The sequence below is a fragment of the Eurytemora carolleeae genome, unplaced genomic scaffold (assembly GCF_000591075.1).
Source record: "Eurytemora carolleeae unplaced genomic scaffold, Eaff_2.0 scaffold193, whole genome shotgun sequence".
Classification (NCBI taxonomy): Eukaryota; Metazoa; Arthropoda; class Copepoda; order Calanoida; family Temoridae; genus Eurytemora; species Eurytemora carolleeae.
In genome coordinates this window covers 216,705-239,815 of record NW_019396638.1, presented here as the reverse complement: position 1 = coordinate 239,815, position 23,111 = coordinate 216,705, and the positions used below count along the sequence as shown (strand labels likewise).

The following is a 23,111-nucleotide window of genomic DNA, read 5'->3' as shown; positions in this document are numbered from 1 at the left end:
AGGAGGGGGTGCTCTCTGAAAAAATAACATCAGATCTACGAACATGAAAGAATTACATGTGGGCTCAAGAACACAAAAATAAGAATGGTCATTAAAAAATTATTTATTCTGATGATCGATCTCTTTGATGAATCCATCACACTTCTCCACCAAGATATCAAGAGCCATCAGAACCTAAACAGTATTATTTCAGTCTCGCATTTTTAGGACTTGGAGAATTTTTAATTGATGGATTGATTGTCTTTCGAGGAGAGAAAAACTTTTTTAAATTGTATGTAGATCAAAATCAGGGGGGGGGGGCTGAAAGGCAAAATTTCAGCCCTCCAAAAAATCCTGTCAACGCCCTCGGGAGGTAATCTGCTTTTTTCTTGCCAAATATGTCCTTATACTTCTTGTGGCAGCTATCCAATATAATCAAATCAAATTAAAAGATTTAGGGATTACTTAAGGAATCCCTTATGAAAGACTATGTTTCAATTCGTCATGCATTTTGGGGTTTCAGTTCGGAACGTAAGAGATTAATGTTTTTTTTTAAATAGAAAATTTAAATGTTTTATTTTCTGGATTCTTAAAGGTATAGCTAATAGTTTTGAATTATTCAAAATTATTTATTGTATCTTAACTAGATTCAGTGTGACATTTTAATAAAATTTGTAATTCTTTAATTTTTATATCTGATAAATAATCTGGCCACAACTTAGAAAAACGGTTCTTGATGTTAATCTAACTTAACTAAATATTCAATATTATGAATCAATCAAAGAAAAAATAAATTATGAAAAAAACTGAATTGATGGATATAGAAAGGCAATAAGAAAATAAAAAAAATAAAAATTTACGAATACGTAAATTAATATGAGGTTCTGTATTGAAAAGCGGAATGAATATAATACGTGAGAGTAATGGAGAAAAAAATGCTATATGTTAGGTAGGACCAGATAAAAAAGGGAAAAAAAGGATGACTATTGATAAATGTAATAAAGGAATGCATGATTACTAAATTGAAATAAATAGAAATAAATAGCGCCACAAAAAGCTTGAGTGAATGCTTACCAGATCTGTAGGTTGGATTGCCCCTGTGGACTCAATATTGAAGATAAAATGGTCTTTAACCTTCTCTAAGACGACCTTCTCCTTCAAATCGTCGTGCCGGTACACGTTCCGGCTACACGAGTCATTCCTGTACAGTGGACATTCAGACAATAAAAAACAAACAATCTTTCTCGACACAAAATTGTGAATTGTATAATTTTGCAAAACAATGTTTAATTGAATGTTGTCCCGAAGTCGATGATATAAAAGGAATTAAAAAAGACAAAGAAAACCTTCAAAAAATTGAGAATCTCAATTGTTAGTGTATTGTTCATAATAGAAGTGATCAAATATTTTGATACATTCAGGTTTTGAAAACAATAAAATTTGTTCTAATTGTTGGACTTTCTTAAGTAGGAAATACATAATTCCATTTTCTCCATTATAAGCCCGGTTCACATAAGCTTTAAAAGAGCTAGCTCACAGAATTCCCTTTTCTCCATTATAAGCCCTAAGCGCTAGCCCACAGAATTCCCTTTTCTCCATTATAAGCCCGGTTCATTTAACGTTTAAAAGCGCTAGCCCACAGAATTCCCTTTTCTCCATTATAAGCCCCGTTCGCATAACTTTTAAAAGAGCTAGTCAACAGAATTCTTTTTTTCTCTATTTTAAGCCCGGTTCGCATAACTTTTAAAAGCGCTAGCCCACAGAATTCCTTTCAAGTATCTACTGTATGGTGAACAAAAAAATGATATTTTAAAATTAAAGTAAGACAGTCTTTACCTGGCGTCAACAATAACGGCCTTCTTTCTCCCGTCCTCTGTAGGTTCAAGTTCGAGCACCCCCGGAGAAAAACATTTCTTCAGTCTATAACACATGTTAAAATAATACACATTTTAAAAACTTTTACTTTGACTAGTTGGGAGCAGAAACATATTCAATGTTAACGTTCAGCCAATGATTATTTAACCGGAAGAATCTGTTCATATTTTAACGGATTCTTTAAGAGTTGTGAAATTCCTTATTAACCTTTAAAGGGAGTGTTCGCGAAAAATGAAAGGGGGTATAAAAAAGCGCTTTTGATCGCTACTAATGTTACTTCTATCTGTTGCGTCTATAAGGAGAAAATTGTTAAAAACGACTTACACCGAAGAAAACAACGTCCATACAAATTCGGAAAGATGCAACATTCAACTCGGATCGTAAACAAATCAAATTAATTCCAAACAAATCATTTAGTTACTACAAACAGTAGTCATCGATTATTTTTCGACGCATTCGTATTAAGTTAATATTTCATGATATTTTTGATTTTGTTTTTAAAAAATAATTTTCGCTAGCGTTGGATTTTCTAGCATTCCTGGAAAATATGAAAATGTCGTATTCATTATCAAAAATCCTCGAAACAGGAATAAATGTTTTCAAAAGTAACTCTCAGATCATGAAAAATACAAAATATTATGAAATATCAACTATTTACGAATGCGTCGAAAAATAATCGATGACTATTGTTTGTAATATCTGAATGATTTGTTTGGAATTAAATTGATTTAGTTACGGTCCGAGTTGAATGTTGCATCTTTCTGAATTTGTATGGACACTACGTTCTTCGGTATTAGTCGTTTTAAACAATTTTCTCCTTATAAACACAACAGATAGAAGTAAGATTATTAGCGATCAAAAGCGTTTTTTTATCGCATTAAGCCTATACCCCCTTTCATTTTTCGCGAACACTCCCTTTATGGGAATGTTCACCTATTTATTCCCTGTAACTCTACTGCATGTCAAAAAGAAAATTGGAAACTGCAATAAACTATATCTCTGGCAATAAAGCTAAAAAGGGATAAGATTAGCATACTAGTTGGGCCCTATCATTCAAAAACTGTGGTATTATAATTTAATTTATAAATTCTATTAAACTGTAAGCATAACCTTAAGTGCCTTCCATGCAAAGATAAGCAATGCCCGATTCACAACGGTGCCATTGAAATCTTATCAATAATGAATGATATTGTAGGTTTTCTAGGATTAAAAGTTTTTAATAATGAAAATTCCGAAATGTTTTTCTTGAGTAGAAATGCTTTTGTAGACTGTAGAGAAACCAAAATTGAAAATCATCAGTATTCAGCTGACCTTGGTTTATTATTCAGCTGACCTTGGTTTAGTATTCAGCTGACCTAGGTTTAGTATTCAGCTGATCTTGGTACAGTATTCAGCTGACCTTGGTTTAGTTTTCAGCTGACCTAGGTTTAGTATTCAGCTGACCTTCAGCTGATCTTGGTACCAAACACAACAGTATGTGAATGCTGCAGTACACTAGAGCTAAAGCAAGATGGCAGGGGTGAATACTTTCCCTGCCATCTTAAGATCATACAATCAGTTTAGATTGGGCTAGGATGGCTCTGGAGACTGAGAATGAGAAGGAAACAATTACCTTCTCATCAGTCACCAGACCCCAGGGTTCCAGCTTCTCCTCCGTAACTAGACCTCAGGTTCCAAGGGAAAGAAATCAAAAGAATCCTTTCAAAATTAGAAAGGACAGGGAACGAAAAGAGGCCTGGCTGGCGAAAAAAATTCTGTCTGCAGGAATGCCAGCTGGAACGGAGAATGTATCCCTAAACATGCAGGGTATGGAAATTCAGCTGCTTTATGTGACAAGCTGTCTGATAAACCTGAAACAGAATCAGGTTTTATCAATACCGTCTGCAGTACATCTATACAACCTGTAACCTGGCTAAATAAGTAGAACATTGAGGATTAAACATAATGAATAGAGCTGATACTCAAGGTTGTGTCGATACCAATCCACCTGAATCCCAACTAAGCGAGAAAAAGGACTTTGAAATGGACACGGACATTATTCCCGAAGGGCTGGACAAACATCAACTGCAGTGTCAAAAAATGTAATGGAGATAAACCTTGGTCCCCTGGATTTAGATTTAGACAGAAGAGTACGGGCATAAACCTCATACCCACTGGATGAAAATTGAACATTTTAAAGATTGCTAAATAAATCCGCACCACAAGTTGAACACACACCTAGTAAACGTATCCACTTGCATTAAATATGAAAACTTTTTCCAATTTTTTGCGACCCTATTTTTTGTCCACAAACAAAATCAAAATATCCTTGTAATTATATTTCGTTAAAAAATAACACTTGTGTAATCTTCGTCTTCAAACTCAAGCTTTTTAAAATTATTTATTTTGTGTTAATAAAAATATTTAGATCTAAAAAAGTTTAAGTTTTAAACATTGATATCTGATTCATACTTGATCCGAAAAATCGTTTAAGGGTACCGCTGTAATTCAGGCATTCCAATCTTTGCATTGAGGGTCACTTGAAATTACGTTTTAAGTCCCTTTAAAGTCGAGAAAACACAAACCTAACTGCATCCTGGTCATATACATCCTTGATAATCTTGATATCTGGAAGAAGTCTGTAGAACACCGTTGCAACAGGAGAAAACTTAGCATGGTCCCGTCCTATTCCCTGGTAGAGAACATCAAACTTCAAGTTTTTAAAATAAACTTAAAAAACATTTTTTTCCGGAAAAAAAAGTCCGGACAATCCGGACATTTTGGAAGAAAAAATAACATTTTTTGATTTAAAGCAATATATTTAAATAAAAAACTATTATATTTTCTAGCGTTGTATAGGGAAAAATACTTCTTAAATTATTCAAAACATTCAAATAATTTTCTCAATAATTTATATCACTCGAAATTCAGTTCAGATTAGAATAGATTTATTTTATCCATTCGCAAGACTGATTTATGGATTTAGATGCACTAATCAAATAATTGTGTAAAAGAAAAACGAAAAAGTTTTGTGAAACATTTCTAAAAAATTGAGAAATTTACCCGCAACTCTTCATCCTTAGTAAGTTCAGATGTTGATTTTAAAAATTAAACTTGTAGAAGAATATTATATTCCGNCCCCCACCCCCCTACCTTGACTGCAAAGAGTTTAATGTCCATCTCATGTCCAGGTCTCATTTTGTTTATCAGAATATCGTCTTCCACTGGACCAGGATCCGTTATACGATCTTTCTAAAATTTTTCGACAATTCAACAACAGTTAATCCAATTTAAGAGACTGTAAGCGTAATTTCAAGTAACCCTCTATGCAAAGATGGCAATGCCCGAATCACAACGGTAACATTAAAAGATTTGTCGGATCAAATAAAAAGTATCATGTTAAAAATTTTGAGAACGAATTATTTTCAATTGTGATTTCTCTACAAAAGTGTTTTGCGCATTTCTACTTCTGGGAATCATATAGAAATTTTTCGAATTAAGAACTTCTAAACCTGAAAAAAACGAAGATATATTCCTTATTATTAATCAGATAAAGGTTTCAAGGGTTCCATCGGGCATTGCTTTCTCTGCATTGAGGTCATTTAAAATTACGCTCACAGTATATAAGAAGTACAAGGTTGTTTACATTCTACTGCAAATTCATTTAAATTCAAGCAGATAGCGATTGTCCAACAACACTCCTTGATCTAGCCAGGGGTACACCATTACAATCCCTTCAAGATACAGGGGTTTTAACTTAACTAACGTCGGACTAAATCTTACGTACCTGGTTCCCCTTTGGAATCCATGTAATATGTTTTGTGTATGCACAGCTATCAATATATGGTGACGTTTCGTCTTTGGCAGGATTTCGTCTAGAATTTAAGATAAAAATTAAAAAAGTTTTAGAAATATATCAAATCGAATCAGGAATAGGAGGTTTTCCCATTGGATTTAGTTTTAGTTTTTAGTTTTAGTTCCGAGCTATCATTCATTTGCACACAAATCAAATTTGAGTCAAATTGTTTTTTCTTAATACAACACGAACTTCTAAATACATTTAATATCAAAGGGGAGAAGGAGGGTACATACTTGCATCTAACTTTGAGAGAGAACTCTAGAGTATCATCCTCTGTTCCTTCATCAGGAGTTCCCTAAATATTAATTGATTAATTAACATTCAACTATATATATACACTAGCTTGGAAGCTAAACTTTGCCTGGAAACCAATCTTTTTAACAAAAAATTATTTTAAAAACAAGCCAAAACCGATTCAGTGGTTCTTCCAAGTTCCCCAAATTAATTTTGAGACAAATCGGTCAAGGGGTTATGAGTTATGATCGGCCCATATTTTGTGTGGGACCTCACACGACCCCAGGGTAGGTTAATGAATGCTCAAAATTAGAAAAATTTGTGTCCAAGTTTTTGATTTTTGTAAAATTTTGAAAATACGCAAAAAAATATTAAATCCGCGAACTTTTTTTTTAGATTGAACAAAGAGAAGATGCACACAGATAGAGCCACAATAAAAAGCTGAAATAGAATATGGATGCTAAGCGCCCTATTAAAGCTTATTCGATATATATCAAAATAAAATACTATATATATAGAAATAGTAATGATCTCTGTTTGTTTATTAGTATGATAGATGAGCTGAAGCCATAAACCCCTTGGCCAATTTGCCTCAAATTTTTATTAAGACTTAAGGCGCGAGAGTGTTATGCTTGGCTTAAAAATTCTAATTGGAGTGAGTATTAAGAAAGTTTAGATTACAGGCAAAGAGTAGGGTGCCTCACCTAAATCTGAAATTTATTTTTTAAGAAGTTACTTCATAGCATATGTTTTTATATAGAGTGCTGTTAGGCACTGCTAGAATAAATCAAATCAGAAAATTAAATACTTACCGCCTCCTTCCAGTTAAATAATCTTGGATCTGCTTTAAGAGGAATCAATCCTAATCTGTGGGCTAAAACTTCATCCTGGAAAAGTTGAATATTAAAGTAAAAAAATATTTCATTTTGTCCGTGAATAGTTTGTGTAAGGAGAAAATGAAGAAGATACAATACAAGTTTTAACAAAGCAGAAAATAAAGTTAACTTAGAAATGAACTTCTTCTCATTTTTAATTCAGGACAGAATATCAAGATTTAAACATGAAGCAAAACAGCATGGTAAATTAGAGTGCAGTGCATAACAGTACAGTCCAGTACAATTACTCTATAGCAGTGCTTGGGATCCGGATCCGTTTAATTCGCAATATTTAGGCTTCCTGGGTCCGGATTCGCAAAAATATGCGGATCAACGATCCGAATCTAATGGCCAAAATATCAGCCAGCTAATGAAAAAAAAACCTTTCTCCACTCAAACCTCAAATCTGATGTTAAAAAAGAGAGATTATTAAAAATTTCCTTATTTAGAACAAAAATATGCGAAAAAAGGAGAAAATTTATTTGAAAATTCTTCGCTTGTTCAACCAATCAATGAATCTTAAAGTTCATGGTTATGACATGGATCAGGGTCCGCAACAAAATCAAATGGATCCTAAGCAGAAGCACGGTTGTACAATGTACAGTAAAGTGAAAAAAGTCGGTAAATCAAAGCTTAAAATCTACCTGCATAATACTTGTATTCTGATACATATGTACTTTTTCAATTGCCATTGTTGGTACATCCGACAATATTAACCGTCTAGAACAAATATTAAATAATAAAATAAACTTAACCAATTAAAATTTAGTACCTGATTGCATTTGCCAGTGTAACATCATATCCGACCATGTCGAACTCCAAGAATAGTCCCTTAAAAAATAAATTTTGCTGAAACTTTAAGATTATCCATTACATGAAATTTTAAATGCATGTACTTGCCATCAACGTTTCAAATAGGATCAATAATGGAGATGAGACATATTATGAATTAACCAAAAAAGAAATAGCCCGATGATATCAAGCCATTTGACATTTCATGGGCGTTAAATGGCAAGTGGTTCATATTTTAAAAAATTTCTTCAATAAAAACAGCCACATATAGAACGGCCAACGGAATTGCCAATGAAAAAAAATAATTGAACAAACTTACATTACCTCTTCTTTTATAATATTGATCCGTTTTCTTTTTTCATCCTTGTTCTGCGGATCCACAAAATGTCCCGCAATATCATAATTAGATGTATTCACAACTTCAAACTCTTTCAAGGTCAGCCGACTTTTAGAAGAGGAGCTGAACTCCATCTTGTACTCTCTGAAAATATCACAAAATAGTTAGGGAAGAAAATCTGTACTGTGTACTTGACGTCTCCCGAGTGAGCACAAGAGATTTAGAATTGGAAATCTCTTTCCACTTGAGAAGACCTCGGAGACTGACAAAACCAAAGCCTAAATATCCTCCTATGGTGTACGACATATTGGCAGCTGTGATGAACCCGAAAATTTCCCGTTTGCACGAGTTTCGGACTGTGTTGAAATCTCCGATCCACAGCTCTTCATTTCTGGCGCTAAACTCGGCATTCTTTTGTTCGCGGATTTGCTTGACGATATTCCTGTTGGAGGCAATCAGATTCAGTCTTTCCTGATCCAGCGGCTTTCCAAGGGCACTTGATTGGGTCTTCAATAAAACCTTAAATAACATAATCAAAACCGCGTCAGGCAAAACTTATCAAAACCGTGTCATGCAAAAATGATCAATTTTTGTACCTCTTTATCCTTTAACTTCTTCCATTGACGCTTTAATCTCTTTTTGGTTAACTAAAAACAAATATTATAAGCTTTGTCATGATAAAATTTAGATAATTAAATCAACAAAATTTTAAAAGAAATTAAATAATCAAATCAAATCAGACATCCTGCTTTCATACTCCTAAATAGCGCCACAAAAAGCTTGAGTGAATGCTTACCAGATCTGTAGGTTGGATTGCCCCTGTGGACTCAATATTGAAGATAAAATGGTCTTTAACCTTCTCTAAGACGACCTTCTCCTTCAAATCGTCGTGCCGGTACACGTTCCGGCTACACGAGTCATTCCTGTACAGTGGACATTCAGACAATAAAAAACAAACAATCTTTCTCGACACAAAATTGTGAATTGTATAATTTTGCAAAACAATGTTTAATTGAATGTTGTCCCGAAGTCGATGATATAAAAGGAATTAAAAAAGACAAAGAAAACCTTCAAAAAATTGAGAATCTCAATTGTTAGTGTATTGTTCATAATAGAAGTGATCAAATATTTTGATACATTCAGGTTTTGAAAACAATAAAATTTGTTCTAATTGTTGGACTTTCTTAAGTAGGAAATACATAATTCCATTTTCTCCATTATAAGCCCGGTTCACATAAGCTTTAAAAGAGCTAGCTCACAGAATTCCCTTTTCTCCATTATAAGCCCTAAGCGCTAGCCCACAGAATTCCCTTTTCTCCATTATAAGCCCGGTTCATTTAACGTTTAAAAGCGCTAGCCCACAGAATTCCCTTTTCTCCATTATAAGCCCCGTTCGCATAACTTTTAAAAGAGCTAGTCAACAGAATTCTTTTTTTCTCTATTTTAAGCCCGGTTCGCATAACTTTTAAAAGCGCTAGCCCACAGAATTCCTTTCAAGTATCTACTGTATGGTGAACAAAAAAATGATATTTTAAAATTAAAGTAAGACAGTCTTTACCTGGCGTCAACAATAACGGCCTTCTTTCTCCCGTCCTCTGTAGGTTCAAGTTCGAGCACCCCCGGAGAAAAACATTTCTTCAGTCTATAACACATGTTAAAATAATACACATTTTAAAAACTTTTACTTTGACTAGTTGGGAGCAGAAACATATTCAATGTTAACGTTCAGCCAATGATTATTTAACCGGAAGAATCTGTTCATATTTTAACGGATTCTTTAAGAGTTGTGAAATTCCTTATTAACCTTTAAAGGGAGTGTTCGCGAAAAATGAAAGGGGGTATAAAAAAGCGCTTTTGATCGCTACTAATGTTACTTCTATCTGTTGCGTCTATAAGGAGAAAATTGTTAAAAACGACTTACACCGAAGAAAACAACGTCCATACAAATTCGGAAAGATGCAACATTCAACTCGGATCGTAAACAAATCAAATTAATTCCAAACAAATCATTTAGTTACTACAAACAGTAGTCATCGATTATTTTTCGACGCATTCGTATTAAGTTAATATTTCATTAACTTACTAAATCACAAATTGAGTCTGTCTTAGACTTCATAATTGTTGATTGATCTGATACCTTGATTAAATCCTTAATGAATAAACTAATAAACCCTAAATAAGAATGAATAAAGTAATTAACCCTAAATAACTAACTAACTATTTATCCCTAACCTGATGGTTTTCCCTCGTCTCCTTCCTCTCCTTCTCCATACTGTCCTCCTGTATCCTCTCCGTTGGACCCTCCAAAACTACAAATAGACAAATGATTAAAAAGCAGTCAATTTCCCCCTCCCCCCCTCTTTCATTTACAATCTACAAATCTCTAAATCTACAATCGTTTTTCTCCAAAGTATTTTATTTCAAACGAGATTTTATGATTGAATTTTTACTTCACAAATTATGAAAAATTGATTCCGAAATTAAAAAGAAAGTCAACTTTAAAATTTTCCCACTTGAAAAATACTGTTGACATTCAAAATCTAAAATGACACACTAAAAAAAAAATTACGAGGTTTTAAAAGTTTCCTTCAAATTACCGATAACAATAAATAGCACTCATTTGTTGTAAAGCCCAAACAAATACTTAGCTCACAGTCTATTTTCTAAAGTATCAAATACCTTCCAAATCCTGAGGGGAAGGAATACAAATGATTGTGTTCTCTCCAAGTTTTCCTTTTCCTTCAATTCTTAATTTGACTGCAACCAAATGATCCAACAGCACCTCCAGACCTTTTACATCTCCTACCCGTAATCTCTTTAGTACATCTTCATCCCTTAGTACATGGACAGCCTCTGGTAGTTGACTAGGTTGGAGGCTGTTATCCGTTCTCCAGTCTTTCACCAGAACAGTCCATGGAGGCTGGAACGGAGAGGCTATGCCAAGTTTGGCAAAGTTGACACGTTTATTTGGCGGGAGAGCAAAATGATGAGCTTTGGTGGATTTTGCAATGTTTTCCAGCTCCTGTTGGCCAGCAAGGGCGTCTGGATACCGATGCAGGAGAGGAGGTTTACCCTGAACAATTTTACTAATTAAGAAGTTGACATTTGGTTCGATAATACGTATAAGACAGAAAATGGAGTGAAGTTTGTTTTCTTGAAAAGTGTCTATTTCTAATAATTTCTCTAATAATTCTTATGAGCAAGAAATGCGCATTGCATACAGAACCTAAACAAACCGCGGAACCACGTAAAAATGCCAGTTTGCAGTATCCAAACCTGTTCAATCGTATGCTGTTGTAGTTCTTTATCTCCCCCCGCTCGGCACCCGTTGAACACCAGACATTGCCAGAAGGACATTCCCCAACCTGATACAATAAAATCTTGTCTGATCAGTTCTTAGACCCTTTTCGTTTTGTGCAAATCTAGATTTGGGATCAGCAGCGACAAAGCTTCAGATTCAGTTCAACATTTGTTCCCCTATAAATTTTTAGAACTTCAAAACTTCAGCACAAAGTACACTGTGCAGTACAGATATGTACGATACAAAAAAAGTTAAATCTGCAGTGCCAAGAAATAGGCATGCATTTTACTGAGTATAGTATAAAGTAGTTGAGTATAGTACAATTTAATAATACAGATCGTATCCATAATCCCGTGTACAGATATCTTGTAGATCATATCCAGTATCCTGTGCACAGTTCAGTTAACTAAAGTTCAGCTAAACAATACACCTGCAGGGACTAGTATATGGTATCCTGTGTACAGTACATTAAACAAGTTTGGATAAAAATATACCTGCAGGGACTATTATATCGTATCTATTATCCAGTGAACAGTAAACTAGTAAATCATATCCAGTATCCTGTGTACAGTACATTAAACTAAAGTTCAGCTAAACAATAAACCTGCAGGGACTATAATATGGTATCCGGTATCCTGTGTACAGTACAGTGAACTGAAGTTCAGCTAAACAATATACCTCCAGGGACTATTATATGGTATCCGGTATCCTTATGGTATCCGGTATCCTGTGTACAGTACATTAAACAAGTTTGGATAAAAATATACCTGTAGGTATATCGTATATCGTATATTATCCAGTGAACAGTAAACTAGTAAATCGTATTCAGTATCCTGTGTACAGTACAGTAAACTAGTCCAGATAAGCAATATACCTGCAGGGACAAGTAGATCGTATCCAGTATCTTGTTTCAGAATGAGAACAGGAACACGTGACTCATCAACACCTACATCAGTCTAATCACTCACTTTATTCCTTTGTATATGCTAATCGCTTTTTTTAAAGGCGATCTTGTCGTAATTTCAAGGGGGCTACAATATGTGACAATATTTAACGATGTTTTAAACATTTCTTTTTATAATTATTCAAAGATGACAAATCACATTTTAATTCTGATTTGATTCCGGTAAAATTTGTTAACATCAGAAAACCGAATTTTCCACGATGAAAAGAGAAGGGCGGGAGGGGAAGAAAATGTTAAACTTTATTTACCTAAAGTAAGCCTGGAACCAGGGATTAAAAGATTGCTACGATGTTTGTTGATTTCTGCATCAGAACACTTGGATAACGTTACTAAATACAAAGATACAAGTCTGTTTGCATGAGCTCGGTGACATTAAGTTTGTACCATGGCAGGGTCACCAGATTAGCAGCTATATGGGCCTGGTGTTAAAAAGCACTAAAACTTTAAATTAATGTATAATTTAATTTTATTGATGGAAGATTATACATTAAAGGTCTGTAATGAATGCCCTACTCCAATTAATAATTTTAGATCTGTACCAATCAAGGTACAACCTTCAGTATCCTCAGGTCTCTGTCTTACCAGATACATCTCAGTCTAGAACTCAAGGTTCCTCAATACTGTATTTACCAGATACACTTAATCTTGAACTGGAGATTTCCGCAATACTGTATCTCTAAGATACACTAAATTTCCAACCGGAGATTCCGCAGCACTGTATCTCTAAGATGCACTTAATCTTGAACTGGAGATTCCGCAAAAATGTATCTCTAAGATACACTTCCTAGTCAATATCACAAGATATAACTCAAGTCCCTCTTGTTCACAAAACAAGAAACAAATTACTTTCACATGGTAATCAAAGCAGAGTACTATTACAACTTACGTTTATTTTGATTTCTATGTTACAGGTAAAGTTAATGAACGTAATTACCAGTTTTGCGTCGTTATATATGAGCGTAGTTAGGCTAATCACAATACAGGTTTGACATAGTTATTTACAGACGTAGCTAGGTCAGGTTAATCGCAATACAAGTTTTGCTACGATATTTATAAGCGCATTTAGATTTATAGTCAATGTACAACATAATTTATCTAGGTGCATTCAGGTTTATAACTGTGGGATTTGCTACGATATTTATTACAAGTCCACCCTCAAATAAGCTGGCAAAAATAACAAATTCCTTTTACAGCTAACTTTTTCCGCACACAGTTACAATGAAGTGTGCACCTAGTTGTACACGCACATGGTGGAGTGGACGCAGAATAAATACAAACATTGAGGAGGCACATTGAGAACACACTTTAAAGAACCCACTTATGTGAAGCACAAAAATATACTTAAATAATACATAATTTAAATGCTTAGAAGCTTTAAATATCAGGACGTACTAATAAAGTTTATGGCATGTCTCCCTAAATAAAATTTTATTCTACAAACTACCTGCATCTCGTATTGAGGCGGAGAAGAATGGAGATTCCAGCCATAAATTCTGTGTAATGGTTGGGACTCCTCCAGGTTCAGGTACTTTAGGATCAGTTGCAATAGTTTTAGAAGCAGCTTCAGCTTCCAGGGAGGCAGGCTTAGAGGTCATAATAGATGTCTTTGTAGGAGATGAGGAGGGAGATTTGATAGCTGGACATTTCTTAATGGGTAACAGAAGACGGGGATCCCTTAAATCAATCATAGATGTATAAAAAATCATAACAAAACATCAAGACGCAGTATTGTTTTTAAACTGTTTAGGACATTGCAATGTATAAATTTTAACTTAATGTTCATTTTGAAAGCGGGCACAATTTTATTTTTTTCTACAGAAAATGGAACCCAAATAACTGCAGAATAGGAAAAGGACAGTCTAATGTGTATGCAATGTTGTTATTAAGCAAATACTATTGCTATGTAGCTTAAAAATTGGTCTGGGTTGTATGTATACTGCAAAATTGCTATGTTTTAAAATTGCTTTGACTATTTGAACTTTCACTTTGATTTTAACAGTCTATTACACAATTTTATATGGCCATGCATAAAACAACATGATAAGTTTTGTTTCTTGTGCTCCACTTACCGAACAGTTAATGCAATATTTGCATTATTTCCTGACTTGAAGGATTCTGTCTCTGACTTGAAATTAACCTTATTCTTGTCGCTCGAGTAGTGATCCCTCCACCAAGTTAAATCCTTCTTTTCTGACACAAGTTCACTGCTTTCCACATCAGCTGGCACACAAACAGATCTTAGAATTTCCGCGCTTTTAGGACCAACTAGTCGAAATCTGTTAACAGTCCCTTGAAAGTCGGTGATAGTAGTTCCTTCTAAACCATGATATGAAGGAGCCCGATTTGCTGGAATATTCCTGGTCGACATCTTCTCAAGGTTTACATTCTTCTTCATGTTCACACTCTTCTCCATGTTCAAACTCTTCTCATTGATTTCAGAACATTCAGACAATAAAGAAGGAGGGTTGAGAACTTTAGTCTTAGCCTCATCTGAAGTTTCAGGATCAAGCTTTAACTTCTTTAACAATGGTTCGTTCGAATCTTCAGATGCGTTCATAAACTCGGTATCAAGAACTTTGAATGCTAGTTTTAGCTCTGCCATGATTTGTTGAATAAAAGCGGGATGAACAAAAATCCAAATTGTTGAATTATCTTCTTTCTTGTCATGTTCTACCTTAAAAATTAGTGAATCAGACATGACACTCTATAAATGTCATAAAATATAACATACAGTTCCTACTCAAGGATTTAATCCAATTTGTTTACCTGGGAATGAGAAACCCAAAAGTATGTAACTTCGCCAATGACTTTTCCAGAAGCTGTAAAAACCAGTGCAGTCTCTTCTTTGCCAGCACTGGAGGCATCAAAGGTTTTTCCAGTCTTGTTTTGAGTTAGAGAGTTAAGAGTAGAACCAAGAACATCTGATTTTCCCTGCAAAGTAAGCTATTACAGTGCTAGAACACTAAGCAAGGGACTGATGTATAATTAGCAAATTGAGAGTTTGGGGCGAGTGTTCATTTGCTTTATTAAAAATAAATCAGCCGATCGGCAGATTTTTTAAAGTCATTCTAGCAATTCATTTTTATTTGGCAGCGCAATGTTGAAATCGCTTTTTTCCTAATAGCCTTGCAAAAATAATTATTAATTGATCGCATTTAATCAAAAGTGTCGAGACTGATGTTTAGCATAATTTAAAATGGTCATTTATGCAAAGATGGCAATACCCAATTTACAATGAATTATATTTCAATGTTTTTGTTTCTTCGTATTTGTGTTTCCCTACATAAGTGACTTGCTCATTTATTAATTTTTAGAAACAATGGAGAAATTGACAGAAATGAACACTTATTGAGTCATAAAAATGACGGTATCTTCCACATTTTAGATCAGATTAAGGTTCAACTGTACCCTTGTAAATTGGACAAAGCTATTTTTTAATGAAGGGTCACTTAAAATTACGCTTACAGTCCCTTTAAGCGCAATACCGAGTTTGTTCAACTAACCTGAACTTGAATAAGGTTGAGGTATGAAACGTCAAACACAAGAGCACTAGATTTAGATCCTCTATAACAAGCTCGCCATCCCTATCAACCAAAACAACCATTACAACAATAAAAAAGGATCAATTTATCAACTACAAACCTCCATATCTCTCCTACCTGCTCCACAACTCGATGTCAAAAGAACTATTATTTGGAAAGACCTTGAAGTGTATAAACGAGATAAACAAGAAAAAAATATTGAACAGGAAAATTAGAAGGGGTGTATTAGGCTTTAAACCATCTTTTTTTTAACGATATCAAATTAAGACTAAAACAGGATGGGAGATGTACCCTCCTGTCATATTTAAATTAAATTATTTAAAGTTACATACAAAAAATTCGGTTTTTTAATTAAAAATAATTAGAAATAATACACCAAGCGAAGAACATTTCCCTGGTTCTGTAGAGTTCCCCAGTAGAAATTGGAGGCCAATCAGTCAAAGGGTTAATGAGTTATGTAGGAAACAAACAATCAAAAAGACCGATAATATGAGATAACTAGTTAATATTGTACAAATATCTGGCGCGAAATTTCTTAATATTTATAGATTCGACATGGTTGCATTCCTTGTCGTTCGGATATCCAGGTATCTTGTATCCCCATTTCTCCAATATATGAAATCTAAAAATAAACTTTTATCTTTTCTTTTAGAAGTAATAAAAATTAATGAGTTCAAGAAACATTAATCAAGGCAGGCACTCACAAGTATTTAAGCATAATATTGGGCATAACTGATGGGAGGGGGGAGGGGGTGATTTGCACCCCCTGATCCGACAAGACCTTACTTTAATCCCATTAACCCATTTCAATATACCTTTTTTTGCATAGTACGTGAAAAAATAATAATATTTGACTAACCTTTTAGCATGCCAAATATGAGTTTCCAACCAGAATTTTTTCATTTGACGCCTGTTATACTCCTTCAGTAAGTTACCAGGCCGTCTTCTATAAAATATATTTTAGGTAAACATTAATTAATTTCTTCAGGTGTGGAGTTTGAAATTAATGCCCTAAACCTCCCATCCCATCCCATCCCATCCCATCCCATCCCATCCAGATCTGTTACCTGTGTCGTCTGCTTGGTCGTTTACTAGCAGGAACATTCCCACCACCTTGGTTCTTCTCTTTCAGATACTTATCTCTGAAAAAAGTTTCTATAAAATGGACGTAATCAATAAATATAAAAATTGTCCAGACCAAAAAACCGAAAATGATACCTTAGTCTTCGTGGAAGACGACGAACATCATGACTAACAGCCCGTCGTCGCATATGCCGCGGAACCTTAAAATGTTGAATCCAATATGGCACATGTATTTGAATTTATTATTATTATTTATTTCGTAAACGTACACAATTTAAATAATTGGTACAATTAAACATAAGAAAAAAGAACTATAAGAGTATATATCAAAAATGAATACAAATACAAGAAACAAAATCATACTGTAATTAGGTCGTGCATATAAAATTAATAATATCGTCAATCTCAGCTTAGTCAACTCCATTGATAACTATCTTATTGTTTTTTGCAGAAATTAATTCATTTAAAAATTTATTAATTATTTGGTTAAGTATACCTGTTGGCTGGCAAGCTTTCCATGCTTTAAATCAGATGAGACGACGTAGGCCAACCCTGACAGTTCCTAAAACATAACTATATAATATAAAGTTATTAGTTCAGACTTTTAGGGACGTCCTTCTTTTCAAAGACTTCAAAATTTGCATTGGAATTCTGCATTTGCATTATTATAATAACGGTTATACGGTAATAATAACCCTCCTGGGGGGCGGGGGTATGCAGCTAATTGAACGAGCATAACAGGACAGCCAGTGAACAAGAAGATTGGAAAAATGATTATCTGCATTCTGCATTAAATACATGTATCAAATAATTTGTTTCATAAAAAAAAAATTAAAAATAAATAAATTGATAAAGTTAAAAAAAAAAGGTTTTTTATTATTCTTGTTCATTTATTTTCTTCAAAATATCCAGGAAAGATAAATCGTCCAATTTAATGTAGATTTTTATTAAGAAATAACGCATAAATACTTAAAAACCTGATAACCTCTTCTTTTAATATCATAGGGGCCATTTTACTTCTCTTTTTGTAATCTATATGTTCTCTGATGAAGTAATTAAGAAGAAGCAAAACACATTTCTAAGGACTATAGATGGAATGGGTTTTTGAAAACAAAATTCTAAAAAATAAATAACAGTATTAAACCATAAACATAGTAAAATAATGACTAATTTAGAGCTGAAAAGTTTGAATTAGTAAAAATTGTCTAAAATGATACAAATATTTCAATAATTCATTGAAAAAATAAATAAAAAATAATAAGAATATGTAAAATTATGTTCTTACTTTGACCCGACTTTTCAAAAACGGACCAATTTGTATATCTTTTGGCAAATCATCCATTTCTTCTGTCTGAAAACAAACAAACAAAATCAAAATGCAACAATTTTCTCGGATTTTATCCGCTTTTTATTTTTCACTGGTTTGAAGTCCCGTGAAGGTTCGTCCTCCAGGTTGTCTCCCATCATCTCCACCTTGACTCCGGCCTTCAGGTCCTTGGCAACCTTCCTCATGCAATCCCTCTTCAAGTGCTCAACAGATCCACAGAATACACAACCACCGCCCTTAGGGTATAAACCTGCGGGTTTCATAAGTTCATGGCTCTCAAATTAAAATAGGAAATATGTTGATCCTTTTAAAAAGAACGTCATTTTCAGCGAAATTTTCACGAAATTTTCTCTACTGTCTGCAGTCTAAATCAGCATGTCACGTTTACAGAAAAATCTTAATTCAAAATCAGAAAAAGGTTCGTAGTATATTAGACATGATACCAAATAAATTGAGTCTTACGTTTACAATGATCCTTAAGCGGTGACAAAATAAAAAGAAATTTTATATTACAAGAAGTTGTACATCCAATATTTATACCTAGGGAAGTTCCAGATCAGGGTTTATAGTGATAATCTTTCAGGGTAAAAACTATAATTTTTTAAAATTTTTTAAATCCAATTTAAGGAGCTTTGTTAGCCGTTTTTTGGAACACAATGCACAAACAGACTGAATTTCAAAAATCTAAATATTTCACCGTTAAAAATGCCATGAAAACATTCCTTTAGGATTGTCTGGGCAGGCTTTAGCAAGATGTCCCTCCTGTTTGCAAATAAAACAAACTGCAAAATTATATGCATTTTCCTTCTTCAGTTTACTCTTACAATCCTTTGAGGTGTGCTCCAAGGAACCACATTTATAGCACAAACCTAAATTTAAAACTGTTGAAATGGACAAAATATGTTATCTAGATAAATCTAATAAATAAATCAATATCACTTGAAATCAAGTATTATATTTTCATGAACAATTTATAATAACCTTATCTACATCCCTCAAGTTAACTAACTTCCTTCCTAATCTGAATCCTCTCTAAGCTGAATCCCTGAACTACTCAATTCCTCCCTGATCTACTCAATTCCTCCCTGATCTACTCAATTCCTCCCTGATCTACTCAATCCCTTCCTGATCTACTCAATCCCTCCCTGATCTACTCATTTCCTTCCTGATCTACTCAATTCCTCCCTAATCTACTCAATTCCTCCCTGATCTACTCAATTCCTCCCTAAAATACTCAATTCCTCCCTGAACTACTCAATCCCTCTCTGAACTACTCAATCCCTCCTTAACTAATCAATCCCATTCCAACACTAAATTATTTGATCCCTCCCTGAACTACTCAATCCCTCATAGAACACACTCAATCCCTAATCTGAATTCTGACCTGAACCGGGATGTTTATCTGTATCAACTGCTAATGGACAATCAGCGAGCATATGCCCAGGCTGACGACATTTAAAACAAACTAACTTCTTGGATCGAGCTAAACTCTTCTCAGCAATTCGTCGCTCTCGTTTCAAAGCCTCGTCCAGTTCTTTTTTGGATAATCCCTTTTCTTTTAACTCCTTGTACAGTGTTTTCAGCTTTTTCTCATCTTCTTTCCGTACCCTAGAATATTGCAATTAAAATCATATCAAAATGACAACTGATGTTGGAAGAATATAAAGTTTAAACCAAACCTAAATCCTTGAAATATTGCTTCACCCTCTTCTACAACAGCCCCTGAACGGTCTCGAATCAGCTCTCTGGGTTTACGCGGTTTGTTCTTCTTTTTCTTTTTCGTGGATTTTTCTTCTGACATGGAATCTTCGTTGGTTTTGTTTTCGGAGTCAGGTTTAGGATCCGTCTCTTCGTAGGGTAGTTTGTCCTTTCGTTTATTCTTCTTCCGACCTGTACCCTTTCCCTTCCTTTCTACTTTCATCTTAAAAAGATCCTAAAACAAAAGCTGGTTCAATTTTTGTATTCATTTAGACAAAAGGAAACAATGAAGTACTAAGTGTTGTGTTGATTGCTGGATTAAATTGAATATTTTCCCATCCATAATATGTTTTTTTTTTCATTACAACATTCAATTCTATTAAGAAAGAAATGTGTATCTAGTGTTGTTAACAAATCAAATTGTTAAAACAAAGAATTAATAATAAACATGTTAGGAGAAATATGTTCGGTTACATTGCACGCCATTAAGGTCGTCTTTTTATTTAACAGTTTTGTCCCATTTTAAGAAATTAACCTGTAATTCTTTTCTACGCTCTTCAGGAAGTTCTCCACAATCCATCTTCCGATGCTCTTTAGAACCACAAATCTGAATAATGTCCATGAATATTGTTTAGGTTTATCCATGTCCATATCCATGTCTATGAATATTGTTAAGGTTTATCCATGTCCATGTCCATGTCTATGAATATTGTTAAGGTTTATCCATGTCCATGTCCATGTCTATGAATATTGTTAAGGTTTATGTTTGGATTACTCGTAGGACTCCTGGTGGAGTAAGATAGAAGAATTTCCTATAATTGTCATGATTTTATAAGGATATTTCACATTATTATGCAGATAATATTAAAGTCAATATTTACGAATTTTTTATGTATTTTTTCTTTGTTATTTGATATATGTTTTGTCCTGTCTCTTCTCTTATTATAATCTTTTGGTCCCAATACTAGTATTCAATCTTGTTCCATATCATATTAAACAGAACTTCTACATTTCTAATTCTCAAAATCCAAATTCCAAAAACCATAAATAAATTTTCAAATATGACAAACCAAATCACATCAAAAGTTTAAACTTATATATAAAATTTTACTTACCAAGTTACCATAGTAAAAATAATACAATATAAACCTGACCTTGCACTTCTCCGGTCTCTTCTTTTTTTTCTTCTTCGCTGGTTCTTCTGCCAAGACTAGTTCCGGTTTCCGCTTAAGAGAATTCTTCCCCGATTCCAATTCCTGTTCTTCCTCAAGCTTGACCTCGAAATCATCCTCGCTTTCATCCTCATCTTCTTCGGAGACTTTCGTGGACACTTAATAATTTCAAAATTACTAAAATACTTAAATTCACCATTGCATTAAAATAAACGTCAAACAATTCGATTTGGCATTTTCTTAAAGTAATTTGATGTCCAATTCATATCATATAAAAACCAGATAATCTTGATTCTTGTTCAGTTAGTATAACTATTAAACCTTAATTGGATTTATCAAGTGTAACTGGAGCTTCCTCAAAGGGACTGACTATGCAGTTCCAAGGGAATCTCTGTTAATAGAATTACACATGCCCTATTCATAACGTCAGCCTTAAAACTGTTGTGAGCAGAAGAATGGAGCTTCCCATTTTTTCCTATCATGAATGGATAAAGGTTTAAAGACTATCCTTATCAGACATGTGCCTCTTTGAATAAAGAGTCCCTTGAAATTAAATCGACGGGAGATAAAAAAAAACTTAAAAAGATAATTTTATTTCAGTGTTAGTTTCTAGATTCGACAGATCATATCATACTAGACGTTAAGGAATGTCCAACATTCATACTTCAGATAAAAATGGCTTTACCAAAATATAAATTAAGCCTGGTCTTGTGAGTGTGAGTAGTTATGATTCAAATTTTAAATTTGGACATTTTCAAATGCCTTTTACCAGTGTTTCGGATCCGGATCCGAATCCGGATCCGGTCGGATCCGTATCATTTGGTCGGATCCGGATCCGTATCATCATCCACCCCTCAACTATAAAATATATATATATATTCCACTACATCCATATATTCATCATCATCCTCCACCCCTCCACTATATAATATATATATATATTCCACTACATCCATATATTCATCATCATCCTCCATATATAGTGGAATATATATTATATATCGGAGGTGTAGAGGATGATGAATGATGATATATATTCAACTACATCCATATATCCACCTCTCCGCTATATAATATATATATATGTATATATTCCACTACATTCATAAATTCATTATTATCCTCATGCCTCCACCCCTCTACTATATAATATATATATAACATAAATGTATTCAACAACATCCATATCTTTATCATCCTCCTCTAAAAAACTTTAATATGTGGTACCCATGAAACTTTGGAATAGGAAGACGACATTTAGAATGTGAATTTGATGGCGTTTTAACCAGTTTTACCAGAAGTTTAATTCAACTGAAGTGTACTTTACTGCATAAAGGTTGTGATACATCCTTCAAAATCTTAACTTAAGTCAGCCAGTTATCCTCCTATTCCTCAGTTTTATGTATCCAACTGTATCCTCCACAGATAATATCATAAGGATTCATAAGGAAGTGAAATCTGCAAGAGGCCCCAATGTGGACCCACCAGACCGCCCAGGCGCAGAAAGCACCGCCCCGCCCCTGTTCTAACTGGACCTTTAAAACCCCAACAATTAGTCCAAGGCAAGGGAGATAAAGTAGATATATAGATAATATCAAACACCTTGTATTCCGAATCTGTGAGACCATTTGAGACCATGGCGTCGCTTCTTCAGGTTCTCGTTTCGTAGAACCCTGATCATAATTATTCATAATTATCCAATCTAACAATGACAGCCATTTAACGTCGTTTAAGCACAAGGTAAACTGACTTCTTTCTGCTTTTAAGAAAGAAAATATTGAAAATCCCATTAAATGTTTTTCTATCTTTTAAAATTCAGCAATGAAACATCAAAAATTGGAATAAATTTACTTTAAGTCAAGATATTAGGGGGTGGGGGTAGTAATTAAAAACATTTAAACCCATAAAAAATAATTTTAAAAACTACATACCCGAGCGTTGGTTTTGCGCGCAAAACGCGTCATTCTGTCTGAAAGTGCGGAAACCAATTAGCTTTAAATAAAAACACGCGGGAATTTTTACAAGCAAATGTGTGACTGAAGACTAAGAGTATTATTAAAAAATCAACAAAACGCAATTCAATAAATGCTGCAT

The 23,111-nt window shown here is 34.0% G+C and overlaps 3 protein-coding genes across 3 annotated transcripts; all 3 read right to left on the bottom strand.

The window, feature by feature from the left end:
- Nucleotides 1-14: 14 nt before the first annotated feature.
- LOC111706710 (DNA-directed RNA polymerases I and III subunit RPAC1) lies at nucleotides 15-8,101 on the bottom strand. The gene is made up of 11 exons (XM_023479633.1): nucleotides 7,918-8,101; nucleotides 7,574-7,632; nucleotides 7,446-7,521; nucleotides 6,739-6,813; nucleotides 5,926-5,987; nucleotides 5,621-5,708; nucleotides 4,987-5,085; nucleotides 4,419-4,525; nucleotides 1,816-1,899; nucleotides 1,054-1,180; nucleotides 15-174 (listed from the first exon to the last, which is right to left on the bottom strand). Exons 1-11 carry the CDS (start codon nucleotides 8,062-8,064, stop codon nucleotides 100-102), a joined length of 999 nt encoding a protein of 332 aa, XP_023335401.1. The 5' UTR covers nucleotides 8,065-8,101; the 3' UTR covers nucleotides 15-99.
- On the bottom strand, nucleotides 8,074-18,170 carry LOC111706709 (ribonucleases P/MRP protein subunit POP1). The gene is made up of 17 exons (XM_023479632.1): nucleotides 18,106-18,170; nucleotides 17,317-17,382; nucleotides 16,956-17,020; nucleotides 16,805-16,879; nucleotides 16,597-16,683; nucleotides 16,305-16,359; nucleotides 15,699-15,779; nucleotides 14,962-15,126; nucleotides 14,265-14,869; nucleotides 13,640-13,869; nucleotides 12,444-12,524; nucleotides 12,106-12,177; nucleotides 11,207-11,295; nucleotides 10,610-11,003; nucleotides 10,163-10,239; nucleotides 8,527-8,577; nucleotides 8,074-8,449 (listed from the first exon to the last, which is right to left on the bottom strand). Exons 1-17 carry the CDS (start codon nucleotides 18,160-18,162, stop codon nucleotides 8,084-8,086), a joined length of 2,616 nt encoding a protein of 871 aa, XP_023335400.1. The 5' UTR covers nucleotides 18,163-18,170; the 3' UTR covers nucleotides 8,074-8,083.
- Nucleotides 18,171-23,027, bottom strand: LOC111706699 (zinc finger CCHC domain-containing protein 9). The gene is made up of 9 exons (XM_023479616.1): nucleotides 22,949-23,027; nucleotides 22,620-22,690; nucleotides 21,877-21,938; nucleotides 21,000-21,175; nucleotides 20,381-20,452; nucleotides 19,827-20,080; nucleotides 19,532-19,755; nucleotides 18,870-19,016; nucleotides 18,171-18,397 (listed from the first exon to the last, which is right to left on the bottom strand). Exons 1-9 carry the CDS (start codon nucleotides 22,979-22,981, stop codon nucleotides 18,192-18,194), a joined length of 1,245 nt encoding a protein of 414 aa, XP_023335384.1. The 5' UTR covers nucleotides 22,982-23,027; the 3' UTR covers nucleotides 18,171-18,191.
- Nucleotides 23,028-23,111: the final 84 nt, after the last annotated feature.